The sequence below is a fragment of the Plectropomus leopardus genome, chromosome 14, assembly GCF_026936395.1.
Source record: "Plectropomus leopardus strain MGB_pleo_1.0 chromosome 14, ASM2693639v1, whole genome shotgun sequence".
In the NCBI taxonomy this organism is placed as follows: Eukaryota; Metazoa; Chordata; class Actinopteri; order Perciformes; family Serranidae; genus Plectropomus; species Plectropomus leopardus.
This window is the reverse complement of record NC_142189.1, coordinates 30,201,031-30,216,595: the sequence shown is the minus strand read 5'-3', so window position 1 is coordinate 30,216,595 and position 15,565 is coordinate 30,201,031. Positions and strand designations below refer to the sequence as shown.

Genomic DNA, 15,565 nt, shown 5'->3' with positions numbered 1-15,565 from the left:
ATCAGAAAACCATCTTTCACAAGAGACAGAAACAGAAATAAAAATTTTGATTTTTGGGGAATGAGAAGAATGTGACAACCATGAAATTTACAAGCACAAGAGCCATTGCTTAACTGTACTGTCAGGCACTTTTATTTCTAACTGGGATTTGTTTATTTAACTTAGACAAACAGTTTGACACTTTGGGAAATGAGCACATTCACTTAACCGTCTGAGAGTTGGATGAGAAGATCAACACCACTTTCATATCTGCACGGTAAATAAGAAGCTGAAGCCAGCAGCCGGTTAGCTCAGCATAAAGACGTAACAAAATCCCTCCGCTCCAGCTCCGCTTATTGCCTCGCTCGTACTGTGTCTGTAATATGTAAATAGTGCAGCACGTAACCTTTAGCTAAGCTGATGGTCGCCTGGCTGTTGCCTCGTAATAATTTGATGTTCACACTTCTCCACACTGGATTTTTTTTCTTTGCATCATTTATTGCCTTCAAGCAATATCAAAAAAACAAGTAGATTTTACTTTTTTTTTAACAGACCCCATAGTTTTTTAAACAAAGGCCTCTATGAATCGTTGCTTCGCGGTATTCCGAAAACTGAAAAAAACAAAAAACAAAATTAAAAACCAAGTACTGTTATAATGCCTGTGATATTTTAGTGTACCAACACATACACACTTCGTGTCAATATGGAGCTAGTGGTATGACTAGTACTAGTACTGACTCCAGGAATTGTAAGAAAATCATACTGTACTAATATCAACAGATATGTACAAATTTGGGTGCATGACTTATCAAAGGAAAACGGTTTGTGAGAACAGCCTGCTGGAATGACTTTTTGTCACCAACTTCTTGTGGGAGGCAAACTAAAAAGGCATTCTATTTAGGCACAGCGCCATCTAGTGAATTGTATTTAGCATAACATACCTAAAGAGAATTGTTAAAAAGCTTGTGAAAGCTCAGTCAGGTTGAGTTAGGCTAAACACATTTTTCATTACGAAACACTAGACGGGTTTCCAATAACCGTCAAATTGCGCAAATTAAAATTGCAAATATAAAATAAGTCTAATGGAAACACATACATTTTGAAAAATCTCCCACATATCACAAAAAAGTTTTTATGCTCACCTGAGGTGGTATTTTAGGTGATTCCAAAAAGCCATATTTCACAAAACTGTAATGGAAACACTTTTTTGGCTTTTCTTGGTCACATGATGCTATGGCTATGTGCTTGTCAGCAGGAACTGGCTCCGTCATGGCAGGAGTTACCAGAGGTCTTATTGCATCACATAACTCTTCAAAAGTTGAGCGGATCATCCAGAAGTTTGAATCCACAATTCCTCTGTGAAATCTTAGCCTATCACCTCCCAGAAATCCCTCATACCTGACCCCTCACATGTATAAGGCTAATATGTGGGAGCTAATGACAGCTAGTGCGGTGGCTGCAATAGAGATAAAGCTGCTAATGTTTTGAACATCCATTGCCATGCTTCTTTGAATGTTATTGTCAGAGGAGAAGTCACACAACATCACTCAGTGGAAACGTAGTCATCTTGACATTTCAAAAATATTGCTAAAGTTTTGCACAAATCTACAATGGAAACCCACCTAGTGACTCAAAATACACTCTACCAAACAGTTTAGCAGAACGCTTTGAGCATCATAGCGATCTTCTCATCCAACTCAGGCATCACGTCTCTCTCAAAAGGTGATTAGCTTTGTTTCCCTAATGTAAAATCTGGTGCAAAATCAACATTACTTGCAAAAAAGAGCAACAAGAACTAACTAAAGCAATAACTTTTACACATTTATTATTTCAATGTTGCTCCTTCACACACACTTTAAATGTGAAACACTTTTCCATGAAGATAGCTGCTTGTTGTAAATGCTGTTCCCTCCCTTTTGGAATGTACAGTCGTGTGCATGCAGCCGTGCAACCGCTCTCCTCGACCTTTGCCGTGTCACTCCTGTGTTCGTGCCCGTGATGCCTGCAAGTCTTTCATGTTTTCACTCCAAAGTAACACTTTTCATGCTAAGTCAATCCAGTTTGCTCGGTGGCTGACGGCCAGCTTGAAGGAAACGCTGCGCAGCATCCGCTGCTGACTTTATTCAAACACTACGGCATGCTTTAATTTTACATTTTTTAAATTCTGCTCACAGCATACGGAACAGAAACAGGACTTCTGTGACCGAACAGAGCATAAATATTCATCTGAAAGACACACCGCACTGCCCTCCCATTAATTACTGTGCTCCTTGTATTTCTGAATGTCTGTAACTAATAACTAGCTGCCAGATTTTCAATATTGTTTGTGCTCTCCTGAAAAGCGTATACTGTATACAAATTGCATTTAGAAAATAGTCACATCTGGTAACACTGGAAAAAAAAAATCTTTGTGCAAAATCCTTACGGAGGCCTTGATTGACTTTGTGCGTCTCACAAAGTGGAAAGAGCGTCGGTGAAAGATGCCGAGCAATTTCAGGGCTCCTTTTTTCCTCTATCATTTCAAAACAGTACCAAGCCAACAAGTCAAGTTAATCATCAGTCGCAGCCCCTCTCATTCAGCAACAATACCAAAGAGCCATGCATCACTGCTGCTGACCACTTAAGACATCCACAGCTCTACAGAGCCCATTCAGCGGCAGTCAAAAAAGAAATCAAGGCTATTTTTTTCACTGTGCTTTTATGTCAAAGAGAGCAACTGAATGTGTGATTCAAGGCGGTGAGCTCGGCGTTGGAAGGCAGCTGGCACTCGACAGCATGAAAGCCTCGGCAATTCATTCCTTCTACTCCCTCTCAGACAGGAACATAATACACAGCATTATTATGGAGTATGGTTGTAGACGAGGGGCGAAACACTCTCAAAGACCCATTGTGATTGCCAGTCTTGCCTCGTTTACTTTTCCGTTGGATTTTGTGGCTTCAGTTTATATCATGATCTCTGGCATGGAAATGAGGGGTGAAAAAGGAAGCGGTGAATGCGGAATCACTTGATAATGCCAGTGTTTTTCCTTTTTCTCCTCTTTGTGGCTCAGTGAATGAGATTTATTGGGAATGTGTTTTAGAATATGCACTGATTTACAATAACATCGGAGCAAATCAGCTGGAAGATTATCAGTAACACACTTGCTCTGCACTAGATGTACAGTCAACTCTTGAATACTGCTAATGAAACTTGTCCAAAGATTAGGATCTCTATTTGATTAGAAGGATCTTTGGCTCTTGAGCTAAATGTATTTTTTCGTGTCTGCAAGGTTAATCTCATTGTTTGGATGCCTTACGTAGTAAATTCTGAAAAGTTGATTTTACTTAAATGTATGAAACCGATTACCTTGAAAATGTAAGTAAACGTAACTATTAATGTTAACTTATGTTTACTTTATATCAAGTTGTTAAATTTACTCAAAATTTTGTGTAAATGCATTTGCAGAAAGTGCTGTAAATGCTGACAGCTAAAATGAATTCTAAACCCAAACTAAAAATGCAGAAATGTCAAACAAATGGAAGCAGAACTATGTTACATAAAGAAAGAAGAGTTAAAATACAACAATAGAGAACCTGGAGGCTAAACAGTAATAGTGTTATAGGAGGAAGTTGAAATGATTAGAAAAGGTTTTAAGATGAATGCATTATATTTTAGAAAAGCAATAAAGCAGAAGAAAATAACAGAAATTTAAATATCCTTAAAAAGCAAAACATTTTGAATGGTTTCTGTCGCTAAAGATATACAGAAGTCGTAGTCAATCAAAAATCTTCAAGCAGTCGCAGGAGCATCAATTGTAGTAGTGGTAGTAACAGTAGTAGTAGTATAAATGAGACTAACTTGGTTTGCTGAAGTTGCTAACGCTTAGAAAGAACAAGATATCAATTGTCATTTTTTAGTTGCAACACCTTCGGCAAGGCAACTGGTTTCCAAGATTACTTTAAGCAAAATCAACTTGTCACTTTACATTGTAGAAATCTGCACTAGTCATTTTGTACCTGCTTTTAAAAATTCTTATTTGTTAGCAGCCAACTCAATCACCAGAATAAATGTTCGAGCTGAACATTTTTGTGAACCATGAATATGTTACATTTGCGCTATATGATGTAGTGGATAGGTTTAAACTTTAGATTTCTTTTTTTTCAAAAACACTATAGTTACAAAGTTAGTTTAGTCAGATTTCAGCACAAAAAAACACTGGTTGTAGTTAGTCAAAGATCAAGTTTCAGCTTTAAGTACCTGCATTTTGTGGCATGAACTTAGCAGGAAAGGCAGTGATGTCTTGGGAAACAACAACCGCTTTTGTGGCACTATTCAATTGGAAAGTGGCAACGTCTTAGTTAACAATGGCTTTTTGTGGCGCTAATCAAGCTGGAAATGTAGCGATGTCTTGATATAAAATGACTGCCTCTTTCAGCAGTATCTTGTCTGAAAATGTAGTTATGTCTTGGTAAAAAAAACAAAAAACAAAACAAGACACGCTTTTTATGGCTCCATCCTGGCTGGAAACGCAGCAATGTCTCAGGTAAATATAAGTGCTTTTCCTGCTACTATCTCAGCTAGAAGCAATTTCTCCATAAGGTTCCTAATGCCACTTATCCATCAGGTAACACAGCAATGTCTCATTAAAAAAACACCACCGTATTTTGTGCCACAATCCCAGCCAGTTTTCATTCCAAACTTGTCAAATAGCTCTGTTTAGTCAGTACTTTTGGTGTAAGAATGGACAAAAGGCACCTCCCGTGTGTCCATTAAAATACTGCTGGACGGCATTTTTAACTTTTAATCGTTCTATCCAGGCAGGAACAACAACAATGTTTTGGTAAAATTCAACTGCTTTTTTGGCAAAATCCCAGCTGGAGATGCCGCAATGTGTTGCTACAAACCACTAACATTTAGTGGCCAAAAAAACATTGCTTGAAACAAAAACAGAAAAAATAAAAACTTTGGTCTGCAGCTTGGCAGGTGTCTTGCCTTGGCCCACATTAAAATGAGAACGGCCCTACTGCAAACTGAAAAGTCTTTCCTTTGTGTTTAAAAAAAAAAAAAAGTCATATGATGACATTGTAGGAACGATCCTTGTGAACATGGATCCACAAAAACAAACAGTATGCATGTCAGGCCAGTAGTTGGCGGTGTAACTTTGTAATAACACACTATAGAAGAAAACCACAGCCATGCGTCAAATGTGGCTGTGACGTCACTGTTCTTACAGGATCCGCAGATTGCCAGTTTACACGGTGACAGGAGATTAAAAAAATTACACTCTGGAGCCTGGTTTTAAAAGTTTGCGTTTTCAGGCCCCCCAAATGCTGTTGTCGTGTCAACAAAAAGCCAAATGGAAAAAAAAGTTTTACGTTGCATGTAAGAACTCTTGCTGTGTAAATGGTCCCTAGGTGTCACACTATCCACCATCCCATCCACCTCCAGATGACAAAGTTAGCTCTTATAATATGACACATCAGAAATACCAATATGATTTGTATAAAAGGTAGAAATGTAATGTATGTGTGGTTTGCTGAAATGAACAATGCCAACATTTTCTTCTTGACACTGGGCTGCTGCAGCAGGCATGCATCATGTTTTGGGCAGAGCAAGTTTTGAGATGCAATACTGTTCTCTCAAACTGTACACGTTATGTTATGATGCTAACATTATCTATTAGTCCCAATGGATCATTGAGAGCAAGCTTCAATCTACAACGATGACAAGAAAAATACAAAAATAAAAGTGCACAACAAGAAGAGTAATTAAATAATCTAGCCAATGAAAAGCAATTAAAACATAATGCTTAAATTAAAATATTTACAATTTAAAGTGAGATTAGAAAAGCTAAAAAAAAATCATTTAAGACAGTTGCAGACTGTGACAGAATTATTGGTGATGAGAGCTCTGAAATGACCAATGGATACAAGTGAGTTTTCGAGTGGATTATAAGATACTCCATGTATTAGGGGCAGAGAAAATAATAGCAGCTCCATTTAGGGCTTTGCTGATTACGAACATTAAATTTAGCTCCATCTGTTTTAGCAGAAGCTCCTCAGCCTCTGAGCATAGGCAGACATATTACTAACTTTTTCTAGTCCATTTTTATCTTCAACATTATCCCCTCCTTCAGGTTAGACATACAGTAGTTGCATAGCAACAAGACAGAAGTAACGCTCGTCGCACCCTTTGAGGTGTCGCTCTGTGTTATCAGACTCGCAGCTGTGCTTTGTGTTTGATCAGGAGAAAAAAAAAAACGCATCCTATGTGGTCATGATCTTATACATCGACGGCAGTGACATTATTACAGGAACAAATGCTTTGTTGGAAAAATGGGTCACACTTTGTGCCAGAGGAAACAGCTGCAGCAGGTAGCAATGCTTGTAACATCCGCCAGCGTCATAACAACCCACAAATGTAATAAACCACAAACATAATACAAATCTGCAGCTTTTAATGTAATAACCCCACAAATGTCATACATTTCCCACAAACACAATACAGATTTGTTACGTTTATGGGAAGGTAAAAAATCTTCAGCTTTCAAAATTGTAATAACTTCCCACAAATGTAACAGGAAAATGAAAAACAATCTCTGGTCGTTGTTTGTTTATTTACTCATACACCTGCCATAATGAATCATCTCATTAGAAAATATCTGGGCAGAGCGGGTCAAAACCTGTCAATTTTTTTTAATTGTATTTTATTTTGTTTTGTTTTGCTTTTATTTTATTTTGTTTCGTTTTTTTTAAATGTTATTTTATATTTTTACAAGCAGATTTGTATTATGTTTGTGGGCTGTTATTACGTTGTTGAGTGTTACAATGCTATATTCTAAAGCAAATCCACCAGAGAAACACAAGGACCATGCACAAATGATTCAGCACTCAAGTCTGCTGTAAATTAAAAATAGTTGTATAAGTTTTTATCATTTCCCCTCTGATTGTCTCCTCCGCCTGTTTCTTGCTCAGATACATATGTTAAGCTGACCCTACTGAACTCCATGGGCCACGAGATGTCCAAGTGTAAGACGTCCATCTGTCGAGGTCAGCCCAACCCCACCTACAAAGAGACGTTTGTCTTCCAGGTAGCTCTTTTCCAGCTATCGGACGTCACGCTCATCCTCTCCGTCTACAACAAGCGCAGCATGAAGCGCAAGGAGATGATCGGCTGGATCTCGCTCGGCCTCAACAGCTCCGGAGAGGAGGAACTCACCCACTGGACTCAGATGAAAGAGTCCAAAGGACAGCAGGTTTGCCGCTGGCACAGTTTGTTGGAGTCATAATGGCCAGAGAACAGTAAGTGAGGAGTGTGCATGAGAATAACTGCGCAGAGCAGTTGTCGACCCAGATGGGCGAGAAATGCTCAGCTGGGGTAGAGGAATGTGACAGACGTCCAGGGAAGCAGGGTCAGTGGAGGTAAGGGAAAATACACTTTGCACAGTAGAAGCATTTCCATGGCACTGTTTGTAAAATCACTGGCAGCCATTGATTCGTTAAACAGTTATGCAGTGAGTAATGTGATGTCTTTTTTTGCCTTGTAATGACCTTGAAGTTTTTGTAGATGGCACTTTGTTTTTATCTTTTGAACTGGTCGAACTGGGAACTGTTCCAAGAATCAGGTCCTGGATAACATAGGTGGGTTTCCATTAACCCTCAAATTGCACAAATTTAATTGCAAATATAAAATACGCCCAATTGAAATGGGTCAAATTAGAAAAAAAAACCCTCAATTTACTGTAAAAAAGTTTTTACGCTTGCATGAGGTGGTATTTCAGGCCATATCAAAAAAGCCATATTTTTCAAAACTGCAATGGAAACAATTTTTTGGCTTTTTTAGGTCACATGATGCTAGGCTTTGTGCCTGTCAGTAGGAACTGGCTCCCTCAGGCATGATGCAGCAGGAGCTACAAGAGCTGTTAATGCATCGCATAACCATGAAATCATGGCCTATCACCTCCCAGAAATCCCTCATAGTCGGCCACTCCCACATATATGGGGCTCGCCTTTCCATTACGGCTCCATAACACGCCTATGTGGCCTTTGATTGGAAATAATGACGTCTAGTGTGGTGGCTGCAATAGAAATAAAGCTGCTAATGTTTTGAACATCCATCACCATGCTTCTGGGAATGGTATCGCCAGAGGAAAAGTCGCAGAACATCACTCGACGGAAATGCAGTCAGTTGTTTTTCTAATGACATTTAAAAAATAATGTTTAAGTTTTGGGCAAATCTGTAATGGAAACCTGCCTATTGTTAAGCACATCATCGTCTGATAATTTTGTGTATCCACACCTCCAGCTCAAACAGCTGACATCAGGATTATCTCTAATCTCACCAAAAAGGTTTACAACATAAAACATGGCCCCTCTCTTTTTGTTTTTCTGCCTTTGCACATTAAGTTCATGTCATGAATAGAGTCTTTGTCCAAGGAAATAGTTTTCAGTTTAGAGGCCAGAACATGACAGGCACGTACACTTTTCAAATTAGTAGTAGTTGGTTATTTTTGATTTGGACTTTGCACCACCACCGTTAAAGGCCTCAAAAACACACTTTCTAAGTCAGTGTCTTTTTGTGGAATTTGCACTTGGTCCCACAGAAACACAAAATATTCCATTAAAGTTAGAACAGCTTTGGTAATTTTTTTGTTAAGAGATTTCTACATTTGTGCTCTTGTTTTTCCTTATTGGTTTAAAGTGGGTGTGGCTAGGGATGGGGATTGAGAAGTTGTTATTGCTAACGATGTCATTATGAGCTCTGCTTATGGGTCCAATTTGTTGTCAAATTTTTATTGATATCTAATCAATATTCTTTGTGGAAAAAAAGTAGGTCTTTCCCCTCTATCTTTGTTTTTTTCCCCTCGCTGTGCAGCAAGCGGCCCAACTTCTTTCTTCAAGCATGCTGAGTTTTGGCTGTTTTTGGGCCAGGTCATTTCTGACAACCCAGAGATGGCAACGTTGGCAGACATTTACAGTTTATTTGGCCTGGTTCTGAGGAGTCACTTATCCCGAGTCTCAGCTTTGTTGGGTAATCGGATGTGGCCCGACCATTCTCTGGCATGCCGCATTTGGGCTGATGCTGGGCCAGGACATTTTGGCTACCTAGGGATGGGAAGGTTGAGATGGTTGAGAGCACGCTGTAAGCAACAGTCTGTCATCTTTTAAATTAGATGAAATGAGGAAACATTTGTACAGCATTCGTTTTAATGTCTTTCTTAGTCAAAGAAAAATCTGCTTGGGCCCTGTGCATGGTGCAAATGTTTTAACAGGATGTATACCCTCAGTAGAAGAGGTACTGCTGGGTTGGGAAGCAGTGGCATTCATGCGTAGATTGTCAAACACATGGCATTCATGGAATTTAAAGCTGCGTTGCGTAGAAAAATGCTTTCAGCATGTTGTTCTTATTTGGAATGATCATTTTGCAAACTTTACAAGCATTACTGTTGTAATCTTTCATTGTAAAATGAAGTTATGCTTTGGACAAAACAACGAATAACTGTTAGGAAAACATGGCAGCATTTAAAAAAAAACAATACAAAACAAACAAACAAAAAAAAAAAAAATAACAGAAAGAAGAAACTGATAAGCTTGGAGGCAATTTGGAAACCAGTTCTTGATTCCCATTCCAAGGAGTGGCTTACTTGGAAATAGGTGATGTTATGTATTACCATGCAACAGGCAGAGTTAGACAGGCAACAGCTGAAACGAAATCTTACTTATGGAATTGTTTGCTTATCTTACCTCAAACAAAAACCACACCCATATTTTTTGAGTGACTTACTCTTAGTAAATATTAAGTCAAAATTAGTCATTTTCACAAACAGTTTTTAAGTAATTAATGACCATTTAATGTGATAATAAAGCACTTTGAAACCAAGGTGTCATGGACTTAATGCGATTTCCATCATAAAGGAAACCACATTCCCCTTGGCTACCTAGCTAATTACCTTCTTGTTTGCCCAGTAAACAGGGCAGCACCAGTGGCATGCTCTGCCTGAGATAAAATAAAAAAAAAAAAAACACTACCTGTGTACTTTCTTCTTAGCTCTTATGTTCAAATTTCTTCATATGTCTGTTGTTTGAGCCAGAGGTGTGGTTACATGAGGTTACCATCACTGCTTATGCTAGCTTACCTCTTTATCATGTATTAATCACAATCAAATCTTTACTTTTGGGCTAAAATTATGAAACACGCCACTTCTTACATTCAGGGAAAGACTGTACACTGAATAATAAATATGAATGATACAACAGCTCTCCAAAAGTGAAGCCAAAACATCCTGATCGCCCACTGCTGGCTTGCTGCAGTATAGATCATAAACCCCAAATGCTTCATGTTAGCAGATGGAACATAGGCTGAATTGAAGTCAAAACTTTAGGTTTTTTTTTTCGATAGATTGTTTCTATAATTTTAGGTAGTTTTTATCATGCTGATGCTTCTTTATCTGTTAAACTTTATGCCTGTTGGCTGGCAATAGTTGAGGCCAGAGGCATTAAGTTTTCCATCCATATATCCATAGCATTCTTGTAAACACAATATATGAAGGACAGCCAGATGGAATTTCTCTCCAATTCAGCTCAATGATGACGGGATTAGATTTTGGTAGTTAAAGGTCAAGTTCACTATGACCTTGCATTGATCTCATGAATGGAATATCTCAAGAAGGCCATGGGGGATTTCTTAAAATTCGGCACAAACGTCCACGTGGAATCAACGATGAAGTGATTAGATTTTGGTGGTCAAAAGGTCAAGGTTACTGCAACCTTGCATCCATCTCATTATTGTGCATCTCAAGAAGGCCATTGCGGTATTTCTTCAAATTTGGCACAAATGTCCACTTTGTGTCACGGACGAAATGATTAGAATTAGGTGGTCAAAGGTCAAGGTCACTGTAGCCTTGTGTATGTGTCTCATTTCATGAAAGCAAGAGCTCAAGAAGGCCTTGAGGAACTTTCCTCAAATTTGCTAAATTTTCCACTTGGACTTAAGAATGACCTTTGAATTTGGTGGTCAAAGTTCAAGGTCACTGTGACCTTACAAAACATCTCTGTGGCCAGAACTGTAGAATTGATATGTTACTTATAACAGGATCATGGGGGCTTACAATTGTAAGGCAGTAATTCTAGCTCTGAAACATTTTGTTTTAATTAGTTATTTGATCATATAAAAAGGGGGTGCAACTTCATGACATGACTGACAGCTGTTTTTGCCAATCATTGGTGCTGCTTAAAATTTGTCGGACAGCGGGAACTCGATAACGTGGTGATTGCTACTGAACAGACTGGTTTCAAATGACATAATTAACGCATTATTGTAGCACCTGTAACTGGGGTATTTGGCTTCATTTTTGTACCGTAAGAAGTGGAGAGGCATTGTCTATCTTTATATATAGTCACTGGGGAAGTAGTGAAACAAGTTTCATAAATTGAATATGGATACAATTTAGTTTAAATCACCATGTTGTTACTCAGTACGTTTACATGACAGTTACGCTGTGCTACAGTTATAGTTCACTTAGGTCATTTAATTGGACTACTGTCCTTGTCACAGTATATAAGCACCGGGAAGGAACTGATTTATTGAGGGAAGTATGTCCGGTTGACCTGTTACATCACATTCCAAACAACTTAGCAAACGGAGTGAACGGTGAAAACGTGGATAACTTTAGGGCGCTGTTCATTTCATACGTACTCTAAGCTTTACTTTGTACCTTCATCTTGTTTTGTTTTTGTCTTTTCTTCATTTTCATTTGTGTTTTCCGGCCTTCTTTTACGAATTTATGCAATTCGACTTACGGGTCAAAGTCTGGCGCAGGGACTATGGATCATAAGGAGAACATTTAAGCAAGTTCCAGTCCGACTGAGGCGTATACATGAAATATTTAATCACCCTCCAACTGCAATATCTCGGTGTGTTAGTCCAGCTTTGAGAAATTCGACTTAGTACGATTTCAGTCGGACTAATGTACTTACATGTATTTTTGAAGTAATGTTTTATTCAGACTAGGACAAGAATTCGACTATTTTCTGACATCATGTAAACGTACTGACTGTTGCTGATTATTACTTTGCTGAAGTGTAATCGCTACATTCCAATGTGTCTACTGCAAATTCATTGTCCTTATTTGTTGCATTCACACGTGCAGGGGTCTCTGGGCTGAAAGGAAAGATATTTTATAATAGCCAAGGTAGCGTTGGCCATTTTGGATCGGCTTCCAGAGAAATTATGAAGAAATTATTTGGAGACTTGAGCTACACTTTCTTGAATCCCTCTCAGTCGACACTGCCGAGGCAAAACATTTCACCTTTGTCTGAACCGAAGTTAAAAAAAACAACAAACCATCAACTAAAATAAATCGAGGTATTTTTGTCAGGCAAATAAAAATGTGTGACATTTAACCTGACATCACCGACAGAGGAAGTGTCACAGTTGATGTTGAGATGCAGTTCAATAGTGATCTCCGAGAGGCATTTCATTAGATATTTTCTAGAAAACTGACAGTCTGAGATATGTTTTGTATAGACACGTGTTACTGTGGCAGTGGTGTGATCTCGAGTTTCCATCCACTATTCAAAAGTCACACAGAATGTCAAAGGCATATTCAAAGACACTTTTTATCTCTTAAACAAAAGTAACTTGGTCACACATCACAGCAGTGAAGCGAACAGGTGAGAAGAAAAACGTACCTGTTCCTCTCTTTGACCTGCTCTGGTGCTAATAAGTGCTGCGGCTGCACGCACACAATCCCTTGCCTTATATGGGTTCAGTCAGTTCATAAATTTCTGCAGAAAAACAGATACGTACACGCCCTCAGAGCACACAGACCTGCATCCATAATTACAGAAAGCACACACACAGCAGCACTCAGCCTCACTGGAGGGAATTCAGACTGTTTTCACAGGAGCCACAGTGTGCATTGACAAACTTGCAGAATGTCTACAGGCGAACGAGCGAGTGAGCGGGTTGTATTTTTAGCCGCGGCCACTTTCTCACTTCATTTCATTTACAGACAACAGAAAATACATATACTCTTTACTGTGCCTGTGGTTGTGGTGAAAGCTAGCTTTGTGCAGTGTTTACCAAGTGTGTGTGTGCGTGCGTGCGTGTGTTGACTGGAATGGTACAGTAAAGGGGAGCGTGGGGGGTCGTGATATAGGTAGTTGTTGCATTTTCTCGTGACAATTTCTGACTTTAATTAGAACAAAGTAACCCAATTCTTGATTGTCGGCCATATACTTTATATACGGTAAATGTTTTCTTATCTATTTTTGTATCAATAACTGGGAGGAGATTGTGCTTAATAGTGAGTCGCATTTTAACCCATTCTGCGAGCAATACTGTTCTGGATTGGTATTGTTTCTTCTTTGTGTTTTAGAGGAGCTATGCCTCATAGCTCTGGTCCTCTTCACATCCCCTGCTCTAAAACCAGAAAGGGAATGTGTCGGAGACCAGCAGAGCTCGTCTCCAAACAATCTGTCAAGACTTCTCAGCTTTGATGCTTTTTAACAGTGTGAAACAGAAGCACAGCCTTTACAGCACAACAGTGAAACACACCGTGTAATAATAGATAGCTCTGGCAGTACATGTACACATACACATCATATTGTTTCAAACACAAATTCACCAAAAGTAAAAATCTACAATATTTGTGATCAGCCAGGATCATTTGATTTGACTTCAGTAAATTAATTAACTAGCCATTTAACAACCTGCGGAAAAAGGAGAGTTTGTTGTTGAATCAACAGAAGGTGTGCAGGAATGTAAATCCTCAGTGAAGATTTTTTTTTTGTGCATCTTGGACTACAAAATAATGGTACAAAGAATTAACAACTGAAAACTGAATCTGTATGTAACACATACACTTTTCTTAGAGCACCACACATCCAGTTATTAGTTCTGTTAAAACTAGATATTGCTCCCAACGTACGGAAGCTAAAAAAGGCCAGAAGGACTGAATTTAAAGCATCGAAACATGAATGTTAGTTCACATTAATTTAAATTCCCCTATAAAATATTTGCAGTGAGCCATGCCATACATTTGACTTGGGTTTCAAATTCAAATAGAAAATTATGATTAGATGAAAGAAAAACTGCATAGAGTGGTGTGGGGATGACGTTTTTTTGTAAGTCGAAGCAGTTAGCTTCACCCTGGTTCCCTTCTCAAAAAAAACCCCAAAAAACTAGGAGTTTTTTGTATTGGATTATGAAGTATTGCAGAAAATGGTAAAAAAAAATGAAATCACCAGAAGTAAAAAGCTAATGTTTGGATGTAATCAAAATACTACACCACGGTTGCATTACTTAACGTCACCACTACCACCAAGCTGAGGAGCCGTGTTTGGCGTGTTGACGTTCTGTAGCCACTTGGTAGCGACAACTGTCTTTTTTAAACATATACAGGCTTCAAAATGTATGAGTTGTGTATTTACTGATGCATTTTATGTCATAGAGAGTCTCTTTAGCTTGTGTTAACCACAGACCTTATTTTAGGCATCTAATTTAAAAACCCATTAAAAAAAACATTGACTTTAAGATAAGGGAACCTAGAGTGCTTAAATGCTAACTCATTTCTAGGTTTTAGGACTCATTTCTGCAGCACTCTATGCTGTTCATGTCAAATCTAAAATTTCAAGTTGATACAAAAAGAGATTGGTAAAGAGGCCAAAATTCAAGAAACAAATGAAAAATTTTAACCTTGTAAATTTTGTACCTCTTCTTTGAAACCCTGGATTTGAATTTTATGTTTGAATTTGTAAAAAATAATTTAAATTCAAACCACACAAACTGAAACAGATGGTTTTCAAAGTGAAATACTAAATTTAAATGTTATTAATTTCAGTTTCAACAACAAGTATTCAGCAGTAGTTATTTTTACAATTTGGTACTCAACTGCATTCAAAATTCAGGCTTTTTATGGCCTTTATTGCTTTGTACAAAATAACTCAAAGGATCAGTAGAACAATCTTCAGGCTCTTTGTTCTGGTAATCTTTTACAAGATTTGTTTCACTAATACGGTTTCAAAACAAAATGTTTATGCTTTGCACTTTGGGTTCCTTTGCTTTCATTTTCTTGATACATTTTGAACAGTCTCCTGATTTTGAATGCTGTTTTAATTGCTGATTTTTTTTTTTCTAGTTTGTAAACTACCCATGCCACAGACGGCATCGGTGCCTTACTGTTTTTCACTCAGAGACTTTGTGTCACAGTGTCTTAATGTACTTGTAAATGTACTTTTCTTCTGTACTTCAGGCTGGGTTTTGATTTGTAAAATGTCTTACAAAATGATTTATGATAGAATTTATATGTGATGATATTATTGTTTAAGAAAGAGCAAAATTTAAAAAAAAAAAAAAAAACTAATTTGTGTGGGGGCAGTTTTTTGTGTTTGTATTTCATCATTTTTTATGTGTGTCTTACCCTAAAGCGACTACACAAATGTTGATGTGAGCAAACATCAACTTTGTATTCTGTACACAGTGTTTAACCTTTTCACATTGTACAAGTGTTGACTCTTCTCACGCTCTTGAAATGTTAGCTTTTGGTTAATTTGAGTTTTATACACAACTCTGCCTAGATACAGCTTTTTAAAGGGATAGTTCACA

General features: G+C 38.1%; 1 protein-coding gene across 2 annotated transcripts in view; it reads left to right on the top strand.

Annotated features, from left to right (window-relative positions):
• The window catches only part of syt14a (synaptotagmin XIVa), a 45,193-nt gene extending 30,096 nt beyond the window's left edge, over positions 1–15,097 (top strand). For both annotated transcript variants that reach the window (XM_088087517.1, XM_088087515.1), the window contains one exon: positions 6,934–15,097. In XM_088087517.1, coding sequence (XP_087943643.1) covers positions 6,934–7,247 — 314 coding nt within the window. In that variant the 3' untranslated portion in view covers positions 7,248–15,097. The remainder of the gene's footprint in view (positions 1–6,933) is intronic.
• The last annotated feature ends 468 nt before the right edge of the window (positions 15,098–15,565 follow it).